Source organism: Nerophis ophidion, linkage group LG24 (assembly GCF_033978795.1).
Source record: "Nerophis ophidion isolate RoL-2023_Sa linkage group LG24, RoL_Noph_v1.0, whole genome shotgun sequence".
Classification (NCBI taxonomy): domain Eukaryota; kingdom Metazoa; phylum Chordata; class Actinopteri; order Syngnathiformes; family Syngnathidae; genus Nerophis; species Nerophis ophidion.
Genome location: NC_084634.1, coordinates 21975504 through 22001663, shown reverse-complemented (window position 1 = coordinate 22001663; position 26160 = coordinate 21975504). Strand labels below are relative to the sequence as shown.

The 26160-nt window shown below is 38.1% G+C and overlaps 1 protein-coding gene across 2 annotated transcripts; it reads right to left on the bottom strand.

Moving 5' to 3' along the window:
• acp1 (acid phosphatase 1) lies at positions 1–26048 on the bottom strand. Of its 2 annotated transcripts, none has more exons than XM_061885796.1 (6): positions 25942–26048; positions 25025–25098; positions 21004–21117; positions 9849–9910; positions 5566–5671; positions 1–221 (listed from the first exon to the last, which is right to left on the bottom strand). In XM_061885796.1, the coding sequence occupies exons 1-6, from the start codon at positions 26027–26029 to the stop codon at positions 144–146; spliced, it is 522 nt and encodes a 173-aa protein (XP_061741780.1). In that variant the 5' UTR covers positions 26030–26048; the 3' UTR covers positions 1–143. The 2 variants fall into 2 exon arrangements, with proteins under 2 accessions (XP_061741780.1, XP_061741779.1); XM_061885795.1 differs by lacking the exon at positions 21004–21117 and adding an exon at positions 20855–20968.
• Positions 26049–26160: the final 112 nt, after the last annotated feature.

Sequence of the window (26160 nt, the reverse complement as noted above, 5' to 3'; positions counted from 1 at the left end):
TTGAGGGAGTTGTATATTTTATTACAACACATGTATTGCTACGCTCCTCAACGTTGTTTAAAATGCGACAAAGAAACGTGTGGTGGTCCAGTCATGACATTGACCACAATTAGTTACATGATGACAGGCTTGTTATTACAATTTTAGAAGTTCACCTCCAGAAATGCTTTGCAGCATCGTTGGCACTGCTCGTACACCTTTTCAAAGTCTGCATCGCTGCCCTGCAGCAAACAAAAAAGAATGAGAAATGTCACGCTGCAGTGAAGTGGCAAACATATTCAAACAACATAACAAGTGAAAAGAGGTTTCAAACTAAGTGCCGATAAAGCAAGGACCCAAACAAATGTTTAATGGGAGTTTCAATACTTTTAGGTCATTGTCGAGTTGCCCTAGGAGGAAACAGCTTCCAGATGCCAACTGGCTTTCATTTCAAAAGTCAACACTATTTCGGTTTATACAAATTTAGCAATCTTCACCCAAAAGCAACACTTCTAATGACAGAAACCAATTTGTTTCCATAAATGAATAGAATACAATGTTCCTTTTATTCTGTTGATTTCGCACGCTCTGAGATTAGTATGAAAAAAGATGTGAAGAGGATGAGAGTCAAATTGTAGAAATTAAGAGCATGTGGTAAATCAATCATGTCTTCATTATTCACAGGATCAAAAATGTTTTTACAGAATACCGTGCAAGTGAAGCATTCATTTTTCATGATGAATAGTTATTTTTGTTAAACCACAAAACACATCTGAATGATTGAATCAGAGACCAGTTGATAACAATTTAATTCTCCAGTTATTGTTTTTACATCAACATGTATATATAGGTGTGTTGCTCCGTCCCTCTTATCCTCTCTACGGACAATACAAAAACAATATTTAATGTTAGTGTTGCTCTTAGGCAATAGAAAAACCAACTTAAGAAGGACTATGCGACACCGTCAGTCCAGTCCCAGTGGAATAAATAAATAGTTGATTGATAACCAGGCTGTACCAAATTGTGAAAAATTGGTTGAGCCATGGATCCTACGCATGTTGTGAATTTTGTCGTTCCACTTCTTGTTAGAGAACAGCATTTTTTGCAAAAAGTACAGAAAAATTAAACAGTTGGTAATTCAAAACTTTAGAGAAAGTCTAATGAACTAAAAGTGTAGTGTAAAAATGTTAAAGACTTGGATCCAAGATAATAATTAGCAAGATGGCGGCGCCCGGACGGGCTGCGACACTGCGGTGCTCTTGCTAAAGATGGAGCATTTGGCGGAAATGCCGGACAGTTCTGCAGACTTCATGGCTGGCTCGCATCGTGGTCACTCCGTGATCACGTACGACCACCAGACACTTCTGGATATGGACATATCGGGCCGTTTTGGACTGATAGACACGTGCGTGCTAAACATGCTAACTAGCATGGGAATACGTCGGCGGCTACATCCAGCGGCCTGGGAAGCAGGGGAGTCTATTAGCAGCGGGGGCCGTCTACGGAGCAGACGCCAGCGGTGTGATCGGAAACGCGGATGCCGAGCGGGGCTAAAAACAAAGCAGAAGGCTAATCCCCACAGAACACCACTTCCCTCCATCCCGAAGACGGATTTAGATGAAAGATGCGAGACTACTGGTCTGGGTAAGGAGTCTGTTAAATTAGTACAAGTTTTTTCTGCTTTGAGTGTTTCAGAGTTGGACATGTGTTTTACCGAGGTGGCTAACTATGATGCGTGCAGTTTATCAAAGCAACAAACAAACAATCGAAAAATCCCCGTTACTGAGGTGGCTAACTATGATGCGTGCAGTTTATCAAAGCAACAAACAAACAATCGGAAAATCCCCGTTACTGAGGAGGCTAACCATGATGCGTGCAGTTTATCAAAGCAACAATCAAACAATCGGAACATTCCCGTCGTATCAATTCCTAGATATGGTCGTAATTATACTGAATGCACTGGGCATAATAAACACAACATTATTAATATTGCTACTACGGATAATTTGATCAAAAATTCTCTAAAACAGCCCACTACCTATAATATAGGTTTTTTAAACATAAGATCATTGTCTCCCAAAACGTTGTTAGTTAATGATATCATCAGAGACAACAATCTTAACGTCATCGGTCTCAGTGAAACCTGGCTTGAACCAAACGACTTTTTTGCGCTAAACGAGGCATGTCCTCCTAACTTTACACATGCGCATATTGCCCGTCCGCTTAAAAGGGGTGGGGGGGTCGCACTAATATACAACGAAAACTTTAACCTTAGTCCTAACATAAATAATAAATATAAATCGTTTGAGGTGCTTACTATGAGGTCTGTCACACCGCTGCCTCTACACCTGGCTGTTATCTACCGCCCCCCAGGGCCCTATTCGGACTTTATCAATGAATTCTCAGAGTTCGTTGCTGATCTAGTGACACACGCCGATAATATAATCATAATGGGGGACTTGAATATCCATATGAATACCCCATCGGACCCACCGTGCGTAGCGCTCCAGACTATAATTGATAGCTGTGGTCTCACACAAATAATAAATGAACCCACGCATCGCAACGGTAATACGATAGACCTAGTGCTTGTCAGGGGTATCACCGCTTCCAAAGTTACGATACTCCCGTGTACTAAAGTATTGTCCGATCATTACCTTATAAAATTCGAGGTTCAGACGCATGTTCGTCAAACTAATAATAATAATAACTGCTATAGCAGCCGCAACATTAATACGGCCACAACGACAACTCTTGCTGACCTACTGCCCTCGGTAATGGCACCATTCCCAAAATATGTGGGCTCTATTGATAACCTCACTAGCAACTTTAACGACGCCCTGCGCGAAACCATTGATAACATAGCACCGCTAAAGTTAAAAAAGGCTCCAAAAAAGCGCACCCCGTGGTTTACAGAAGAAACTAGAGCTCAGAAATTATTATGCAGAAAGCTGGAACGCAAATGGCGCACGACTAAACTTGAGGTGCACCATCAAGCATGGAGTGATGGTTTAATAACTTATAAACGCATGCTTACCTTAGCTAAAGCTAATTATTACTCAAATCTCATCCACCGTAATAAAAACGATCCTAAATTTTTGTTTAGTACGGTAGCATCGCTGACCCAACAAGGGACTCCTTCCAGTAGCTCCACCCACTCAGCTGATGACTTTATGCAATTCTTTAGTAAGAAAATTGAAGTCATTAGAAAGGAGATTAAAGACAATGCGTCCCAGCTACAACGGGGTTCTATTAACACTGACACGATTGTATATACGGCGGATACTGCCCTCCAAAATAGTTTCTCTCGTTTTGAGGAAATAACATTAGAGGAATTGTTACAACGTGTAAATGGAATAAAACAAACAACATGTTTACTTGACCCTCTTCCTGGGAAACTGATCAAGGAGCTCTTTGTATTATTAGGTCCATCAGTGCTAAATATTATAAACTTATCACTTTCCTCGGGCACTGTTCCCCTAGCATTCAAAAAAGCGGTTATTCATCCTCTTCTTAAAAGACCTAACCTCGATCCTGACCTCATGGTAAACTACCGACCGGTGTCTCACCTTCCCTTTATTTCAAAAATCCTCGAAAAAATTGTTGCGGAGCAGTTAAATGAACACTTAGCGTCTAACAATCTATGTGAAACCTTTCAATCCGGTTTCAGGGCAAATCACTCCACGGAGACAGCCCTCGCAAAAATGACTAATGATCTATTGCTAACGATGGATTCTGATGCGTCATCTATGTTGCTGCTCCTTGATCTTAGCGCTGCTTTCGATACTGTCGATCATAATATTTTATTAGAACGTATCAAAACACGAATTGGTATGTCAGACTTAGCCCTGTCTTGGTTTAACTCTTATCTTACTGATAGGATGCAGTGTGTCTCCCATAACAATGTGACCTCGGACTACGTTAAGGTAACGTGTGGAGTTCCCCAGGGTTCGGTCCTTGGCCCTGCACTCTTCAGCATCTACATGCTGCCGCTAGGTGACATCATACGCAAATACGGTGTTAGCTTTCACTGTTATGCTGATGACACCCAACTCTACATGCCCCTAAAGCTGACCAACATGCCGGATTGTAGTCAGCTAGAGGCGTGTCTTAATGAAATTAAACAATGGATGTCCGCTAACTTTTTGCAACTCAACGCCAAAAAAACGGAAATGCTGATTATCGGTCCTGCTAGACACCGAACTCTATTTAATAATACAACTCTAACATTTGACAACCAAACAATTAAACAAGGCGACACGGTAAAGAATCTGGGTATTATCTTCGACCCAACTCTCTCCTTTGAGGCACACATTAAAAGCGTTACTAAAACGGCCTTCTTTCATCTCCGCAATATCGCTAAAATTCGCTCCATTCTGTCCACTAGAGACGCTGAGATCATTATCCATGCGTTTGTTACGTCTCGCCTCGACTACTGTAACGTATTATTTTCGGGTCTCCCCATGTCTAGCATTAAAAGATTACAGTTGGTACAAAATGCGGCTGCTAGACTTTTGACAAGAACAAGAAAGTTTGATCACATTACGCCTGTACTGGCTCACGTGCACTGGCTTCCTGTGCACTTAAGATGTGACTTTAAGGTTTTACTACTTACGTATAAAATACTACACGGTCTAGCTCCATCCTATCTTGCCGATTGTATTGTACCATATGTCCCGGCAAGAAATCTGCGTTCAAAGGACTCCGGCTTATTAGTGATCCCCAAAGCCCAAAAAAAGTCTGCAGGCTGTAGAGCTTTTTCATTTCAGGCTCCAGTACTCTGGAATGCCCTCCCGGTAACAGTTCGAGATGCCACCTCAGTAGAAGCATTTAAGTCTCACCTTAAAACTCATTTGTATACTCTAGCCTTTAAATAGACTCCCTTTTTAGACCAGTTGATCTGCCGTTTCTCTTCTTTTTCTTCTATGTCCCACTCTCCTTTGTGGAGGGAGTCCGGTCCGATCCGGTGGCCATGTACTGCTCGCCTTTGTATCGGCTGGGGACATCTCTGCGCTGCTGATCAGCCTCCGCTTGGGATGGTTTCCTACTGGCTCCGCTGTGAACGGGACTCTCGCTGCTGTGTTGGATCCGCTTTGGACTGGACTCTAGCGACTGTGTTGGATCCATTATGGACTGGACTCTCGCGACTGTGTTGGATCCATTATGGATTGATCTTTCACAGTATCATGTTCTCATATGTTCTCATAGTCATCAGTATCATCAGTATCACAGTATCATGTTCTCATAGTCATCATTGTCACCGACGTCCCACTGGGTCATTATTGTCACCGATGTCCCACTGGGTGTGAGTTTTCCTTGCCCTTATGTGGGCCTACCGAGGATGTCGTAGTGGTTTGTGCAGCCCTTTGAGACACTTGTGATTTAGGGCTATATAAGTAAACATTGATTGATTGATTGATAAGGTACTGCTTTTTGAACTGCCAACCCATTTTGAAGTTTCACCTGTTGTGTTCATAATAGTTTTGAGTGGATCCATCCACACTTAGGCTATAACCAGTAAACCCAAACACTTAACAGTTTCAGGTATATTTACACAATTAATAAGCAAAATCCTATGCCACTTACGTAATACGGGTCTTTAATGATCAGCTGCTTCTGTGGGTCATACGAACCAAGAAGTTCAATCTTTGCTTTGTGATTTTTAACCAAATTTGCTTTCCGGTTCAACTCGCTGTAGAGACAAGAGTAGAAAACATGGTTTATTGGTATTGGTAGTAGTTTATTTCAAACATGCATACGATTACAATATGGTACATCAAGTATAACCAGTTTCTCTTCACAAAACGTCCGAAAAGGAGTAGGAAGAAGAAGAGCTTAATTAATCCTACCCATTTTCCGTTTCATAGCAATTGCTAACACATGGATTTGTTCACTTTCTGTTCTCAATCTTTGATACAAATATAAAAATAAATACATTTCTCTTTAATTTATAGCTGTAATTCACTTAAAGAGATAAATACATTTATCACCTTATTTGACAAGTGGCCTTATTATATTATACATCAATAAGTAGCCTTGTCCATTATTGAAGTACAATTTGTTGTATATTCATATGAGATTTACAGTTGATTTATCATTCATTATTACACATAAATCGGGCGGAAGGCGAGGTACACCCTGGACAAGTTGCCACTAGCGGAGATAGGCGCTAGCGCCAGCGCCCCGCGCGACCCCAAAAGGGAATAAACGGTAGAAATGGATGGATATTACACATAAAAATGTGATTTATTTTATCATGTCAATGTCTACACCGTCTACATTTGTGTTTGACCATTTTTTCTACTATTACTGTATAGCATTCGAGGATAGTTGTTTTTTGTCAAACCATCTCTTTATTAATTTCTTCTTTTATTACTTGTATTAGGTATGTTCTTTCCTGAGCAAAATGTGGTCCTATTATCTGCTAATAATACTTTATTTTTGTAACTTTTTTGTCATTTATAGAGATTGAACAATTATGGTCCCTGTATTGATATATTTTTGGAGTATTTTTAAATACATACATTTATAAACACATTTTTAACTACAATTGATGAAAATTTGTAAATATGATGGCAATTTTTTTAAACAAGATTGTGCACAATTTATTTCTAAAGATTCTAGTAACTTTTTTGAAAATGTGGTTATTTTATCTTTTTTTTTCAGCGGTAGTATTTATGATCGCCACAAGTAACCTTTATTTTTAATAAATACCATACAGCAGGGGTGCCCATTACGTCGATCGCGAGCTACCGGTCTACCGCGGAGGGTGTGTCAGTCGATCTTTAAAAAAAAATAGACCTAAGAATTAGTGATCATCAATCTTCACCAAGACGTCACTTAATTGAAATTCACGGCTTCCGAAGGTCTTGTGAGATGACGCTGGCTGCTGCGAGATCATTACTAAGAAAAAATGACCGACAGAAAAGCGAAAAACACTTTTTATTTCAACAGAGTCTCGCGCCATACCTTCCGTCAAAACTCTAAAGGCCAACTGCACATTTGCTATCTTCACAATAAAAGCCCTGATTTATGCTGCCCGCTAACAAAATAAGAGTCTCGGAAAGCTGGCGTGCACAAGCAAGCAAGCTACGGAATTTGCCGCCAATGTTTTTCTTGTAAAGTGTATGGAAGCTGGATAAATAAGGTGACAAAACCCAACCACTTTCATGTGGTATTTTAGAGAAAGGAGGACTTTTTTTCTCCTCCATTCAGAAGTGTGGGCGTTATCATCACTACTATCTGATTCCAATCAATGCAAGTCATCAGAATCAGGTAATACACCAACTTCTATTCTTGTCTTCGTGAAAGAAACATCTATATGTGTTACACATGCTTTTATTATCATTAAACACATTTAACTTGTTAACAAAAACGTCTCTTTCATAAATTAATAAATATAAATCATATATGAATGAGGTAGATCCCCCTTGATTTGGTCAATTGAAAAGTAGCTCACCTGCAGAAAAGGTGTGGGCACCCCTGCCATACAGTGTGGGCACCCCTGCCATATAGTGATTTTTTTGAAGGAAAACTACTAGGAGTGTGGGAAAAAATCTATTCGATTTTAAATCGCAATTCTCACATTGTGAGTTTCAGAATCGATTCTCATTTTTATCTATTTTTTATTTTTTTATCAATCCAACAAAACAATACACAGAAATACCATAACAATGCAATCCAATTCCAAAACCAACACTCAGAACTGAAATAAGAGCAATTGAGAGAAGACACAAACCAACACAGAACAAACCAAAAGTAGTGAAACAAAAATGAATATTATCAACAACAGTATCAATATTAGTTATAATTTCTGCATAGTACTGATTAAAAATCCCTCATTGACATTATCATTAGACATTTATAAAAATAAAAATAAAAATAAAGAACAATAGTGTCCCAGTGGCTTACACTTGCATCGCATCTCATAAGCTTGACAATACACTGGGTCCAATATTTTCACAAAGATAAAATAGGTCATATTTTTCAGTTAATTTAAAGGCCTACTGAAACCCACTACTACCCACCACGCAGTCGGATAGTTTATACATCAATGATGAAATATTAACATCGCAACACATGCCAATACGACTTTTTTAGTTTACTAAATTACAATTTTAAATTTCCCGGGAGTTTCGTTTTGGAAACGTTGTGTAATGATGACGTATACGCAGGACGTCACGGGTTTTTAGGAAGTATGAGAGCTACGCACACACACAGGTAAAAGTCGTCTGCTTTAACGGCATAATTACACAGTATTTTGGAGATCTGTGCTGCTGAATCTTTTGCAATTTGTTCAATTAATATTGGAAAAGTCACAGTAGAAAGATGGAGTTGGGAAGCTTTAGCCTTTAGCCACACAAACACACGGTGATTCCTTGTTTAAACTTCCCGGAGCTGAAACTTTACTATGGATCAGAGCGCGGTCAAGCCAACATGGATCCTACCAAATGTCAAACAGCAGGTTTCGGTGAGAAAATTGTGGTTAAAAAGTCGCCACTTTCCGGATATCAGCTGAGCTTGTGTCGTCCGTACAGCTGCCGTCGACACCCGTGAGACATTGGCGTTAAGACACCCGTGGACAAACCCCTTTGACTATCAGGTAATATTAAACTCACTAAAACACTAGCAATAGAAAGATATGGGATTTCCCAGAATTATTCTAGTAAATGTGTTTAAAAACATCGGAATACGTCCCAATGCTATTGCGTTTTTTTTTTTTTTAAACTTTTTTTTTTTTTTCTTCTAGTCCGTCGCTATCAATATCCTCAAACACGAATCTTTCATCCTCGCTCAAATTAATGGGGAAATTGTTGTTTTCTCGGTCTGAATCACTGTTTTTGTTGGAGGCTCCCATTAAAATCAATGTGTGAGGAGCCCCCACACTTGCGACGTCATCGTCTGCAACTTCCAGTAAAGGCGAGGCTTTTTCAGGAAGTACCAAAAGTGGCGAACTTTATCGTTGATTTTCTCTACTAAATCCTTTCAGCAAAAATATGGCAATATCGCGAAATGATCAAGTATGACACATAGAATGGACCTGCTATTCCCGTTTAAATAAGAACATCTCATTTCAGTAGGCCTTTAATAGTTAGAACAAATTTACATTACTGCAATCAGTTGATAAAACATTGTCCTTTACAATTATAAAAGCTTTTTACAAAAATCTACTACTCTGCTTGCATGTCAGCAGACTGGGGTAGATCCTGCTGAAATCCTATGTATGGAATGTATAGAGAATACTTTTAAATCGGGAAAAAATCTTTTTTGAATCGAGAACCGTGTTGAAAAAAAAAAAAAAAGATTTTGAATCGAATCGTGACATCAAGAATCGATATAGAATCAAATCGTGGGACACCCAAAGATTCGCAGCCTTAAAAACTACACCTTTTGCTCCAATATAAATTGCTCTATTTTCAGTCTGGTCAGATTAACATTTGCTGAGAAAAATATGTGGGATAGAAAGGGTGGGGGAAAGTGCCCAAAGAGCATAGTCGAGGCATCCAAAGAACTCAGTAAGCTGCTTACAGATCAGATCTGCCGTGGGCATGTGATCTCAAAATGATCCCTAAACGTTCAAAGTAGCAAGAAATATCCCTCCCCCGACCTTTCGAAAGAGCTTAAGGAAAGATATTGCCCATTAAAAGGAGGCATTCATCTACATGTTAGTTAGAGCTAAATGTTACTGGGAATTTGTGTTGGAGAAGCATTTGTCAACCTGTGACACATTATAATTGTTATTAATTTTATGTGGATGCCCTAGTCTGATCCCATTATTCTTTTTAACCTGAAGTAATTATTAATAAGGAGGTCAAGGACACTCAACACCGGAAAGCATTATTCAAATTCGCATGAAAAGGAACACTCACCTCAGATTGCTCTCGTCCATGCAGAGAATGAATTCAAAGCTCATGAAATCGTCCTTAGTCACCTGCAAGTGGAAGGCAAACGCAAAAGAAGAGTTTAAATTTTGGATCTGTATGCAAAAGCTTTTAACCCTGATGTCGTTGAAAACCTTTGTGGCTGATGCCATCATTCCCACGCTAAACAGCGCCACTTAACAGAAAACCAAACATGAAGACATGCAGGGAAACTGACTAAGCGCCGAACTCACCCAAGCTACACTTGGGATTTGGTCAAACTTCTACCAATGCAAAAAGTCATTCCATCCTTGGGATTGGGTCAAACTTCTACCAATGCCGAAAGTCATTCCATCCCCGATACCACTGAAGACCCCAAGATACAGAACCAGCTGACTTACAGACTTCAAATCACAATACATAGTTTTGTCTCCACACCTGAAATCTGTCTAAAATGCATAACTGATACATAACTTGGGATCATAGTAGTTGCTTTCATACAGCCCAATAGGGAAAAATAATATGATTTAAAATGCACCATGGATTTATCTGGGTTTGTATAATGTAATAAGGAAAATGTAAAGCACACGGTGATTGGTATTTAATCCCTTTCTGACTTTGTCCTGTAAAAATATTCAGAGAAAAACATTAAATAAAAGATTATACTTTAATTTCTATTTGATTGGGAGGGCTGGAAGAGTAGCCATTCTAAACGCCACTTACCAGTTACGTATCTTCACCAACATTTGAACAATATTGATGAAATGCAAGATAATCAACTACCCTTGCTCTGAACCTCCACCTAATATATCACCTCTTGGGTTAAAAATGATTCTGAGAAAGGTAAAGGACCTTAAGAGAATAACAACGGAGAAGGAAGTTGACGTGACTGGAGTCACAAATAACACCATTTGTTAGATTAGATAACCCAATTATTTGTAATCGTGCAGCACACAACTGGTCACCCTACTCAAGAAGGAACATGTACAGTCCCGTGGAAATATTGTAATAGAACACCCGAATAACGCCAACAAGTTTTGGGAGATTGAGAAGTGGTCAGGTAACGTCAAAATTGAGCTCTCTGTCATCTAATTGGCATGTTTGGAGGCGGACAAATGCTGACTATGACCCCAACACCACCACCCCTTCTTTCTAACTTGGAGATGGAAAAATATCTGCTTTGAGGCTGTTTCTCTGACCAAAATGTCTCCTGAGATGTGTGCAACTTTTGTGACCAACCACGATACATTTGACCATTGTGTTTTCTAACATGGATCCTACCACCAAGCCAGCCACATTTTGTTTGGGATCAAATGTCTACTTCCCTCAACAAAACACAAATGGATCCATCCATCCATTTTCTATAGCTCGTCCCTTTTGTGTTCACTGGGGTGCTGGGGCCTATCCCAGCTGTACAAAAATGATCATGTAACCTTTATTAACCATTATGTTTTCTGGATGTTCTTTTACATTCTGTCTCTCTTGAACACAGTAAACCTTCCATTAAAAGTCTGGACTGTTACTATAATTGCAAGGGGATAAAACTTAAAACCAATCAGTCCCTGTTGAATATAACCTTGGACAAGTCTGTTTTAAATATTTAAATGCAGACGTCGTTCAGATGTTACCTCCTATGATGGCTGCCAGATGGTTTGTGGTAAAGACCACAAGTAACCACAAACACTGCTCCAAAGGGAATAAGCAGTAGAAAATGGACGGATAGATGTTAAGGATTAGAACTTTATAAACAATTCGGGAAAACGCTCATACAATTAGCACAGCTAAAGACAGCTGATTTACACAGTGTTTATGCCTTGTGTTTGTTGATAATTTCATGGAATTGTTAAGTACCTTGAGTAATTTTAAAGAAGTCAGAAAATCTATTTGCAACAATTCCAAAAAGGTGAGACAAGAAGAAAGAGTGAAACAATATTTAGATAAATAAAAAACAGGAATGCAAGCATAAAGGTCTGGCACTGATAGCAAAATTAAGTCTGCACAATTTTTACGATACAGATTACAAAACCGAAAACCATGGAAGTTGGTAATGGTAAATATAAACAGAATACACAGATTTACAAATCCTTTTTAACTTGAATTCAATTGAATAGACTGCAAAAACAAGATATTTAATGTTCAAACTAACTAACCTATTGTTTTTAGCAAATAATCTTTACTTAGAAATTTAATGGCAGCAACATATTGCTAAAAAGTTGGCACAGGGGAATTTTTATCACTGTGTTATACAGCCTTTCCTTTTAAAAACACTCAGTAAACGTTTGGGAACTGAGGAGACACATTTTTAAAGCTTTTCAGGTGGAATTATTTCCCATTCTTGCTTGATTTACAGCTTAAGTCATTCAACAGTCCGGGGTCTCCGTCATATTTTACGCTTCATAATGCGCCACACATTTTCAATGGGAGACAGGTCTGGACTATAGCCAGGCCAGTCTAGTACCCGCACTCTTTTACAACAAAACCACGCTGTTGCATCACATGCAGAATGTCGCTTGGCATTGTCTTGCTGAAATAACCAACAGTGTCCATGAAAAAGACATTGTTTGGATGGCAACATATGTTGCTCCAAAACGTTTATGTACCTTTCAGGATTAATGGCGCCTTCACAGCTGTGTAAGTTATCCATGCCATCCATCCATTTTCTACCGCTTGTCCCTTTTGGGGTTGGGGGGGTGCTGGAGTTTATCTCAGCTGCATTCGGGCGGGTGGACAAGTCACCACCTCATCACAGGGCCAAAACAGATAGACAACATTCACACTCACATTCACACATTAGGGCCAATTTAGTGTTGCCTATCAACCTATCCCCAGGTGCATGTCTTTGGAGGTGTGAGGAAGCCAGAGTACCCGGGGAGAACCCACACAGTCACGGGGAGAACATGCAAACCACACAGAAAGAAAGATAATACAATTTTTCCCCCAGGCTGCCCATTGTCAAGTAGTCCCTACCTGAGCACAACCTGACTCCCACATTGATGGTAATCCTGGTTTGAACTTGGATGTTCCTCGCTACCCTTCATTCTCACACTCATGAAACACCGGTAATCCCTCAAGTTAAACCAGAAGAGGCGGACAGAAAACTTGGTTTGGGAAATATTTGACCCAGAGTAAAGTTGGAAAGGGCAAGCATACTGCCTTACCTTCATCAGTGCTAAACAAATTATTAAGGGACGTATCAACTACATTTATGTTTCTTCCTACGTAGATGATATAGCATTATGAGAAAATATAATACATTTGAAGTCAACATTTTGCCAAGTCAAAGAGAGGACCCCGAAATGCTTGAAAAGTAAATATGTATTTTGAATCAAAATGAATAGGACACCAATGAAAAGCTAATAGAATAATGTCATTCCAAGGATTAGGAAGATACGGCCTACAGGCCTGTTAACACTATATCACGGAAAAAGTACAAAGGACAAAGTAAAACTACTTAAACTATACCTTTAAAAGGACATCATGTGTTTAAAAAAAGTTAACGTACCAATGATTGTCACACACACACTAGGTGTGGCAAAATTATTCTCTGCTTTTGACCCATCACACTTGATCACACCCTGGGAGGTGAGGGGAGCAGTGAGCAGCACCAGTGGCCGCGCCCGGCAATAATTTTTGGTGATTCAACCACCAATTCCAACCCTTGATGCTGAGTGCCAAGCAGGGAGGTAATGGGTCCCATTTTTTATAGTCTTTGGTATGACTCGGCCGGATATACAACTCAAAAACTACCGATCTCAGGGCGGTTAGAGTGTCCACCCTGAGATAGATAACTTTTCCCGCTGAACATATTTTTTATTTTGACTCCAATTCAATTGGATTTTTGGCTCCACAATTGAAATCGTCCCTCACCACACCGTGTTTCAAAGTTTGCTCTATTGTAGATTTTTATTTTTTAGGGAATATTCTGTTTTTTTTTTGGTCTAAATTAACAATTTTCAAGCATAGAGATGACTAACTAAAATGAGAAAGATCAGTACTACAGTAATATTGGTCACTTGATGAGACCAAACCAATCAGAGGGAACTGATTGGCTTAGCCAAAGGCAGCATTATTATATTGCATTAAAAGAACGTAAATGTGATATTCTGTTGTTATATGTTATATTAATTCATGTCTCTAGGGTTTTCATAATCTTAAAATCCGTATTTTGAAGGTCATCAACTTTTTTTTATGCTTGATAAATACTTGGTACCCTAACAGAACTTTTGATAAAACTATTACCAAGTTTTGAACAAATACATGATGAGTATTTAAGTGAAACATTTTAAACATGCTTTAGGATGACATTCTATGATATTTTGTGTCCAAATATTGGGATCTGTAAGTTGATTTAAATCATGCATGACGGTAAGAACCTGTGATTAAGCATGATTATACAAAATTGAGTGTAATTAATCTAATTTAAGAAATGTATCACTGGACAGCACTAATTAATTTATGTAAAAATAGATATAATATTTATAAAATCAAATAAAAACATACTTTTTAATGTGCCACATCAGAAGAACAATTACGGCCGCACAGAGAAGTGAAAAAGAAATAAAAGTACAAACAATTTATGAGAAAAAGTTAAAATGCCGAATGTTACAAAAGGTCACACTAATGCTTACTAATAATTAGTTGCTTTTTCACCTATAAAACACAGAGCAGTTATGTCTTTAAATAAATATACTTAACTTCCTATCATATATTCACTTTGATTTGTGCATGTTAAACAAGCAAAAGATTGATAATATCCAAGTGGGGAAATTTATTAATTAATTCAAAATAATTGAGAGAAACCTTTTTGCCCCATAATGAGATGGGGAAGGGACCCATCCTTACCAATTTTGCCATTTGTTTTGGTCCTGCCAGGATCACTGATGAAAAGTGCAGTGGTAGCATGAGGAAAAAGTTTTTGCCTAACAGTCCCTCCCCATTACCACTTTTGTCAAAAATGAACGGCTTGGCAAAGTTTGATAATACCTTCTTGTGTGCATAGTAAAAGCATATACCAAACTCTTGTCAAACTTTGTCAGTTTAAGAGGAATGACAAGTAATCCGATTTATCTCAACTTTTTTTTCTCTAACCATGCCTTAAGAATAATAAATAGGAGTTGTATTATTTATTTTAATGTTTTTGAGGGCAAAAGGTGCTTTGCTAGAGTTGGAAACATGCATTTGTCAAAAGCTAAATGATAAAAGGCCAAATTTTGAGGATGATAAGTTTTGGCCCAATGTCATGCTCAAGTACAAAAAAAAAAAAAAAACGCCAACTCCCGAAAAGCAAGTTGTAAAATGTTGGTTGATTTTTGATGAAGGGAAAACAGGCTACAAATATAATCCAAAACAGATTAACAAATCAAGAGTGTTGGTTATTTTTTCTGATAAATGTGGTGTCAATTCAACCAGTGTGCAGAAAAGAGAGAGGGGAAAAAGTGACTGGAGAGAAAAAGAAGGGACAAGAGGGTAAAGGTGGTAATGGTTAATGAAGGATGCTATAAAGGGAACGTTAAAAATTCAAAAGCTTGTCAAAGCTCATTTTGGGGGTAAAGACTGAGACTCTGCTGTTCTGCTTTGAGGAGATTAGACCAAAATCTAGCTGGACAGGTTTGCAGAGGGACAAAGTAGCAAGACAAAGATCTGAGAAACCGGGAAAAATCCATGCCCTTTTAGGAGGTGGGGTAGGGGGCGGGAGGAATTGAGGGCACATGGAAGCATGAGTTGAACTGAGAACAAAATACCGTACATGGACAAACAACTCTGAAATTTAAGAGGCTAGCTTGAGCATTTTGAACATAACGAGGATTAGGTTTTCAAAATTCAGGGAATATTCAGAGTTGGAAACTTTCCATGGGAATTAACTGGAATATTTTGGAATTAACGGGAATTTCATGGGAATTAACATTGAATGCAACATGCTAGATCTTGCAGCATGATTATTAGTTAAAACAACCTGATTTATTGCAAATTCAGGAGAATTGAATCCCATCACTGTGCATTTTTCCAGCACATATCCAGTGCATTCTTCTATCACATGCAAAGTTAATTCCCAACATGCTACACACTACAGCAGGGCTATTGAGGCCACACTAGTATTTGAGCCCAAGGACTTCATCCAGTCAGGCAAGTTTTGATGATATTACTGTGGAAAATATATTTGATCTATGGTACTTAAGTTTAATAGAGATGTAATTGCTTGTTACCGTATGACTGTAGGCTACTCCAGCAGAATTCCACTCGAGCAAGCAAGCGAGCTGTTCCTGTACTTGTTAAATGATTTTGGGGACAATATCTCCAGCTAGCTAGGTTTATGTACCACTACCAGTCTCATAATGAACCGAAAATATTTCTGTTAGCTGTGATGCTAATTTTCTCTATTTAAAGTTAAAGTACCAATGATTGTCACACGCACACACGAGGTGTGGCAAAACTATTGTCTGCATTTGACCCATCACCCTTGATCACTCTTTTTGAGGTGAGAGGAGCAGTGATCAGCAGCGGTGGCCGCGCCCAGTAATCATTTTTGGTGATTTAACCCCCAATTCCAACCCTTGATGCCGAGTGTCAAGCAAGGGAGGTAATGGGTCCCATTTTTACAGTCTTTGGTATGACTGGGGTTTGAACTCACGACCTACCGATCTCATGTTAACTCCCATTCATTTATGCTAACAATGTTAGCAATCCGAATTGATCTTTTTTGTGATCTGTAAAGTTCAACTAGCAAGTACTAAATCAAAACATGTAGTTTCCTCTGCCTTCTGTTCTGCTAGCCATTATGTTGTCATACAAGAATGTATGTTATAGATTGATTGAGACTTTTGTAAGTAGATTGCACAGTACAGTACATATTCTGTACAATTGACCACCCAAATAAGCTTTTCAATTTGTTTTTAATCAGGGTCCACGTTTGATTTAGCATGCTGATTGAGCGTTCATTTATTCATCTAGGCTACTTCTATTCATTTGTCCATTAGTAAAATATTTTTCAAAACAACTCCAATTGTTTAGCTAACTATTTAAAGGCCTACTGAAATGAGATTTTCTTATTCAAACGGGGATAGCAGGTCCATTCTATGTGTCATACTTGATCATTTCGCGATATTGCCATATTTTTGCTGAAAGGATTTAGTAGAGAACATTAAAGATAAAGTTTGCAACTTTTGGTCGCTAATAAAAAAGCCTTGCCTGTACCGGAAGTAACAGACGATGTGCGCCTGACCTCACCGGTGTGAGGGCTCCTCACATCCTCACATTGTTTATAATGTGAGCCTCCAGCAGCAAGATCTATTCGGACCGAGAAAGCGACAATTTCCCCATTAATTTGATCGAGGATGAAAGATTTGTGGATGAAGAAAGGACTACAAAAAAAAAAGGAAAAAAACAAAGTTAAAAAAAAAAAGGCGATTCCATTCGGAGCGATTTAGATGTTTTTAGACACATTTACTAGGATAATTCTGGGAAATCCCTTATCTTTCTATTGTGTTGCTAGTCGGAGGGGTGTGTCCACGGGTGTGTTGACGCAAGTCTCTGAGGGAAGTCACGATGCTGCAGCAGGACAGAAGCTCCGCTGATCTACGGTGAGAGGCGACTTTTTACCACAATTTTCTCACCGAAACCTGCCGGTTGACAAGTGGTCGGGAACCATGTTCGCTTGACCGCTCTGATCCATAGTAAAGCTTCACCTCCGGGAATTTTAAACAAGGAAACAACACAGTGCGTATGTGTGGTTAAAGGCTAAAGCTTTCCACCTCCATCTTTCTACTTTGACTTCTCCATTATTAATTGAACAACTTGCAAAAGATTCAGCAACACAGAGATCCAAAATACTGTGTAATTGCGCGATGAAAAGAGACCACTTTTAGCTGCAAGTGGTGCTGGGCTAATATGTCCCCTCCAACCAAAAAACGTCACAAACACGCGTCATCATATGCGTCATCATTCCGGTCCATTGTCATTGCTGCTTCTGTATCTGCCTCCAAATGACTGAGCTATGTCATTTCTTGTGACACGGGATTTGTTCCCAGGGATTCGAATAAAGAACCAAATCTTTTTCTTTGCTATAGTGGCTTTGATAACGGGAAACATTTCTCAAAAAGGGATTCTAATCCATGGAATCGGTTCTTTTCTTATCGAACAATCGGGAGAACCGATTTTCGAACATCATCCCTACATTTCACCCCAACCAATGTAGGTGTAAAGGCTGTGTACATTTGCAAATACTGTGCAAAGAGCTACGTCAAAAATGCCACAGAGATGCAGCAGCATATAGACAAGTGCCCTATAATATGTAATAATTGTAATTCCCCGTTAATTCCCATATACTCCCATTAATTTCCATGGACGGTATCCAACTTTGAATAATCTAAAAATTGTCAATATTTCCAAACTTCCCTTGCTTAACTTCCCCTGGTAAATTTCCAAAACGTTTCTGGAAATTTACCGGAAACTTTCAACCCCTTTGCAACCCCAACGAGGATACAAAATTATGGACGGTTCCTTTTTGCTGCCTTGTGATTCATCGCCTGCAGCCAAGGGATAAAGTGGTTGACTGCTCGAAAATATTTGATACATTTTTAAAGGTTTTGGAAAAATAGAAAACCATGCCAGAAATCTTGTTTCAGGTTGTTTATAATAATTTGCTCTGACAATGCTTTTGTTTGGCACACATTTTATGCAGCAGAATAAGCAGGATCATGAGGGACCACTATTTACCTTAGGAAGCTAAATCCTGCCAAGTGGAACCTAAAGCTCAACAAAGACTTCCCTGTAACAGTTTCCCACTTTGATAAGCCTATAAATACAAAAATAAAGTCACCAGACACTGATTTATCGGTTCAAGTAGGACATTTCTGATGGAAATAGATTAGAGTCAACGGAAAGTTATTATCAAATGGCATTAAGGATGTGTCAACTTAACGTACTGGCATTAAATTATGACTGACACATAAAAAATATAATTTACTTTACCAGGATATTGAAAATAAAATGTGTAAGTATTTGAAATGGAGGATGACATGTTCTTTATTGAATTATCATTATTTAGAGACATACTAAAGACACAAAATACAGAATTTCCTCTAATGGTGGCACAAGTTGTTTATCTACTCAACTGCAGAGAGAACCAGGCATCAACCAATTTGTAGGGGAAGAACCGTGTATGTACAAATGCATTTACATATTAATTCCATATAAATTTTTCTGTAATTTTCCAATGCATAATTAAAAAAAAAGATTCGAGTCTAGCAGATGTGTTGCATGAAAATGAAATCGGAATGAAACTGGACTCACTGGTAACGGTGGCAGAGAAGAGGACTGTTGACAAACTAGTGAGCATCCTGGATGATGCCAGTCACCCTCTGCGTACAGTTATCAGTAGCCAGAAGAGCCTGTTCAGTATTAGACTGCTTCTTCTCAAGTGCAGGACTAATAGACTCAAAAACTCCTTTGTCCCATACGCCATTAGACTGTACAAGTCCTCTCTGGGGCGGGGGGTACAAGGATGACAGGCGATGCAAAAAAATTAGATTAGATAGTACTTTATTTATTTATTTATTTATTTAAAAATAACAGTGCAATACGTTTTCATAACATGGTCACTACTGCCTACTTTCTCTTGTTATATTCTTATTTTACAGTCATATTTTTATTCCCATTTTTGCTTTCCATTTTTTTATTCTTATTGTAATATTTCTCTATTTTGTTTCCATTTAAACCCCCATTATTTACCTTTTTTTTATTTTTTTAAATTGATCTCAACTCTGTACACTGCTGCTGGAATTTTAATTTTCCTGAAGGAACTCTCCTGAAGGAATCAATAAAGTACTATCTATCTATCTATCTATCTATCTATCTATCATCTAATGGTTTCTCCTCTATCTGGCAGCTAATGCTTTTTTAAATGTGCACTATACAATTGTCATATATGTACTTAGGTAAAGATATCTGCCAGTATACATTGTTAAGGTCATTATAGACAGCATTTTTTTAAATAAATCCTCTATTTAAAGTAATTTGATTGGACAGCATACCTGGCTATAAACTTGTGCACAGCATCCACAGGTTGAAGGCCACTATGAGGCAATACGGTACACACTAAAAAATGCTGGGATATTTTAATAACGCAATTTATGAGTTGGGAGTGTTGGGTTGACTATTGGATTAATTTTTATGAAGAGCAATCCATTTTTTCGGTAATAAGAATATTATTTGAACTACATTTCTGGGTTTTTAAAATTATGAACCATTTTTGGGGTGTTTTTCAATGAGTAACGCATTTTGGGGTAATGGGCTTTTTTTATTACAAATATTTTATTTTTCTTGAAGGGAATTTTATTCTGGATTAATCTCATTAACATTATTTACAATCTCACATTTTATGTACATGAACATATTTGAGCATACTGTATCGGACTGCTATGGCCATACATGGCAATTCTTGTACACAAATGTCATTTATATCTTGCTTTTGAGTATATTTTAATGGAATAAAAATTATTGTGATCAGTATTTAGGAAGGAGTAACACAAACCAGCAGTAACATTTGTCATTTTTAACCAACGAGGGTCAAGGAGCACTAGATTGCGCAACTCAATAGTTGTGTTGGGAATAACCCAACATTGTAGTGAGCATAACTCAGCTTTAGTGTTAAATAAATTAAACCCAATAAATGGGTTGTTAATAACCCAACATTGAGTTAGCATAACTCAACTTTTGGGTTAAATAATTTAAGGCAAAAGTGAGGTTCAATAAATTAACCCAAAATGTTGAGTTAAAATATATATGGATAGGGGTTTGTCCTTTTTTGAACCAGCAATTGGGTTAAAATTGGGTTAATTTTTTAACCCAACATTTTTTAGTGTGTACCTGTCATTAATTCTTACTTATTGAGAACATAAAAGTAACTGGAGAAAAGCAAGTTGTAGAGATGAGCATCCTCAAAATGTTACATACAAGACCTCGCACTAGTGTCCAACACATACACACCAAATGGCAATGTACACAACATGTGGTTGTACCTGTCGGGCCCTATGACTGCTCTCAATGCCATGCCCCTTTAGGCAGGCTACCCCACGGCCATCTGGCGAGCAGCCTATATTCCAGTCGGATGTGGCGCCACTGTCTATGAGCCACTGAAACAACACAGAACAAAGGTGGATGATCATACCTGCCTGGCCACATGCCTCATGGGCACGCCGTGCCTCTTCATGCAGGCCAGACCGCGATCGTCGGGGGGGTTTCCTATCTCATAGGTGGAGGTGGCGGCACTGTCTATTCTCCACTGGGCAGAGTAAAGCACGGAGAATAACAACACAACAAATGATGACTTCTCTCATAATATTTTCTCGTTTGATAACTCCAAAAGACACATTTTATCAAGATACATAGGGCAGCCTTTTTTGTTTTTGTTTATAGCTCAAACCCATGTATTAGCTTTTGAATTATCTAAAGTTGGACAAACATTTTGCTGATGCTCTGATTCACCACCCCTTCAGTAGACACACCTATACTTTATCTGATTAAATGACACAAATTTGTTTACTTAATATATTAACCTTACAACAACCCTTCGAGAACCATCTTTTAAGTCAATGTGTTGATTATTGTAATTAACATATTTCTGTACGATTACTAAGGATGGAAATCGAAAAACCGGTTCTTGTTCAGAACTGGCTCCCACTGTATCAATTCCTTGGATTTGCTTGCCATTTTTTCAAACGGTTCCCTTAATAATTCCTATGGGCAGGAATAATGTCATTACGCAATGCGTGTTGGGACGTAAAACAGCGACATGGTGCCCATGCCGCATAAACACTTCTGAGTTTGGCTACATTCTACAAACCCTGTTTACATATGAGTTTGGAAATTGTGTTAGATGTAAATATAAACGGAATACAATGATTTGCAAATAATTTTCAACACATATTCAATTGAATATGCTACAAAGACAACATATTTGATGTTCAAACTGATAAACATTTTTTTTTTGCAAATAATCATTATCTTTAGAATTTGATGCCAGCAACACGTGACAAAGAAGTTGGAAAAGGTGGCAATACATACCGATAAAGTTGAGGAATGCTCATCAAATACTTATTTGGAACATCCCGCAGGTGTGCAGGCTAATTAGGAACCGGTGGGTGCCATGATTGGGTATAAAAACAGCTTCCCAAAAAAAATGCTCAGTCTTTCACAAGAAAGGATGGGACGAGGTACACCCCTTTGTCCACAACTGCATGAGCAAATAGTCAAACAGTTTAGAAACGTTTCTCAAAGTGCAATTGCAAGAAATTTTGGGATTTCAACATCTACGGTCCATAATATCATCAAAAGGTTCAGAGAATCTGGAGAAATCACTCCACGTTAGGGCTGGGCGATATATCGATATATACGATATATCGCGGGTTTGTGTCTGTGCGATATAGAAAATGACTATATCGTAATATTCGAATATACGTTCTCACGCAGGACTTTAAGCTGCGGGCGTACACTTCAGGCTCTCTTCGCTCTTTCCTGTCTCTCCTTCTTGCAGACAAGCAGGCTTACATAGGTCACACGTCACATACACGCCCTCGCAGGGCAGAGAGGTAAAAAAAAAAAAAAGGGCAGAGAGGTAGCAATGTGGCTAATTTTAGCTGCTAACGTAGCCGTACGAGAGAAAGATGGTGCGGATCTGGTAACAAATGAAGGAAGACTTAATTCCCAATAACAACAGCAGGGTTTTCATCGTCTGGCAGTGTTTCGGTTTCAAGTGGGAATATGTCGAACAGACAACCGTAATTTGTCAAGTGTGTGTGTGGGGTGGGGGGTTGGGGGGGGGGGGGGGGAGCGTTGCTATAAGAAGTAGCATTACTGCTAATATGTAGCATCGTTTGTAAAGTCACTCGCTGGAGAATGAAGAGAATTTCATAACCTTAGTAATATACCACATAGTGAAGGACGTATTTGATTTCCTGTTATGCAACTCATTTTTATTTGACACTTGAAATGTCTCTGACAAGCTAGCAATTTATGTTTTGGAAATGACTTGAATGTTTGTGCCATTGCTTCATAACTTTAATAAATACACTTTTGTTCAATTGACTTAGTTGTGATTTCCCTCTCTGCATGTTAGTTTAAAAGTAGCATATATGAATGCAGTATGAAAAAGAATGTTTTAATGTAGATACATAAATTCATCATACTGCTGTGATTATATGCATCAAGTGTTCATTCAAGGCCAAGGCAAAATATCGTAATATATATCGTATATCGCGATATGGCCTAAAAATATTGCAATATTAAAAAAAGGCAATATCGCCCAGCCCTACTCCACGTCGGCGGCATGGCCGGAAACTAACATTGAATGACCGTGACCTTCGATCCCTCAGACGGCACTGTATCAAAAACAGACATCAATCTCTAAAGGATATCACCACGTGGGCTCAGGAACACTTCAGAAAACCCCTGTCACTAAATACAGTTTGTCGCTACATCTGTAACTACAAGTTAAAGCTCTACAATGCAAAGCAAAAGCCATTTATCAACAACATCCAAAAACGCCGCCGGCTTCTCTGTGCCAGAGATCATCTAAGATGGACTAATGCAAAGTGGAAAAGTGTCCTTTCCCAACAACTTTGGCACGTGTTGCAGACATGAAATTCTAAGTTAAATAATATTTGCAAAAATAAAATAAAGTTTATGAGTTTGAACATCAAATATCTTGTCTTTGTAGTGCATTCCGTGGTTTTATGAAGTGTTCCTGAGCCCATGTGGTGATATCCTTTACACACTGATGTCGGTTTTTGATGCAGTACCGCCTGAGGGGTCAAAGGTCCGTAATATCTTCGCTTACGTGCAGTGATTTCTCCAGATTCTCTGAACCTTTTGATGATTTTACGGACCGTAAATGGTAAAATCCCTAAATTCCTTGCAATAGCTTGTTGAGAAATGTTCTAAAACTGTTCGACAATTTGCTTACAAAATGGTGACCCTCGCCCCATCCTTGTTTGTGAATTACTTAACATTTCATGGAAGCTGCTTTTATACCCAATCATGGCACCCACCTGTTCCCAATTAGCCTGCACACCTGTGGGATGTTCCATATAAGTGTTTGATGAGCATTCCTCAACTTTATCAGTATTTATTGCCACCTTTCCCAACTTCTTCGTCACTTGTTGCTGGCATCAAATTCTAAAGTTAATGATTATTTGTAAAAAAAAAAATGTTTATCAGTTTGAACATCAAATATATTGACTTTGTAGCATATTCAACTCAATATGGTTTGAAAATGATTTACAAATCATTGTATTACGTTTATATTTACATCTAACACAATTTACCAACTCATATGGAAATGAGTTGTTTCAGTCTTTGTGAGTCCATGGACACTTCACTTTGCCAGGCTCTGCTTTTTATCGTTACAGACTTATCCGATTAAATATTTTATTATCTATGGCAGGGGTGTCAAAAGTGTGGTCCGGAGGCCATTTGCTGATTGAAACTATTGTTTTAATTGCCCACGGCACATTGTAAAAATACTACTAAAATAAACAATACAATAACAAATGTGGAATAAAAAACCTTACAGGTGAAAAGTAATTTAGAAAAAGCTGCAATGTTTACTAATAAAAAAAGCTGTTTTTCACTTTAAAACTGTCATTGCCCAAAACATAATATTGAATCAAAATCAATGTTCTTTTGAATTATTGACCTATACAAGGCACCGATTACTTCACATCAACTTTTTCCACTTTGAAAAATATTTTTTTCGTGGAAGATTTAGCATATTTGGTGTTGGCCATAAAAACACAGTTTTTTTGACGAAAAAGGCAGAAAATAAACAAAAAAACAACATTTAAAAAAACAGATTAGACAGATAGCTCTGATGTTGAGGAATTTATGTAATTAAGTGTTGTCTACCTTGTAATTTTTTTATGTCATTGCCTGAAAAAAATGAATAAAATGAAATAAAGATATAACAGGATAATGAATACATTTATAATTGTTTTTCATAACTGTTACAAAAAAGTGGGACCCCAAAAATTTACTGTGAGACGCCGTTTTAAATGACTTGATGGGGTCCCCAGGACCCCATTTTGAAAATTCCTAGCACCAACACTGCGCTAACTTACTTTAACAGCAGAAATGTATCCTAAATGTGTCCTTTACAGTAATTCTGCACCATATCACACATTTAAGTACCATACCTTATCAACAACACCTGCATCGGTTGCCATCTTCCTGAACACGGCCTCTGCAATGGGCGATCTACAAATGTTCCCTATTAAAAGAAAACAGTTGAACATATGTCACTCACTGTCACTGTAAAGCAAAAGCAAAACACACCACTTTCCAAAATCCCATTGTCAACACGTTGAATTGTTGTAAGCACAATACCAATGGCGCGCAATTTGCAAAATGCGCAACCTCATTTTGCAAATGTAATGTCAAATAAAGTAAAATAAAATAAAATATTTATTGGATTCATCACTATACAATGTGAATCCACGACTAAACTACTGACCAAACTACTACCACAACTTGGTTTACTATTTATAAAATATAATAATGTGGGTTTACCTGGAACTTGAAATAGGCCACCCGGCCTGAATCCACACTTGGTAGTAGTTTAGTTGTGGATGTACACTGTATAGTGATGAATATAATAATTTGATTTGATTTGACATTAAATTCGCGCCATTGGTATTGTGCTTACAACATTGTCATGCAGTGTTGTTGGTGCATCACAAAACTGCACTGTTTTTTAAGGTATAGCCGTCTTTTTAAGGCTTATCTTGCTGCTGCTATCGTGGACGTTGAACTTTTACAGACATTATCAGGTTCCAGGTCGTATTATGAATCAATAAAACGTAGCTACGCTTGTTTAAAAATATATATATACTCCAATTACACCATTACTAAATAGAAGAGTATACACATTAAAGTAGATATTGATACTAGCAAAAGTTCCCCTCAGGTCTAATAGTCATTCAGTTGACCAAATTTTAGTTAACACGTTAGCGAACAATGACCGTACCATTTAATCAAACACTAATACATGACATCCACTGTCTAGTAATGTCAACATTTTTTGCTTTGTTGAAATAAAAACTACGTATCTTACCCAGACAGACAAACAGAACAGATTTTGTGCCTGAGGCCGCCATTATGCTGTTAAGGGTCCTTAATGACGCGCGAGTGGTGGCTAACATGTGCCTGAACAAAATATAAAAGTACAGTACAAGCGGAATTAAAATAAACAACAATTATGACAGTAAGAAACATTTTGAAATCGCCATGATTGGTCATGATTTCAGTTTTGTATGATTAAACAGGAAATGCA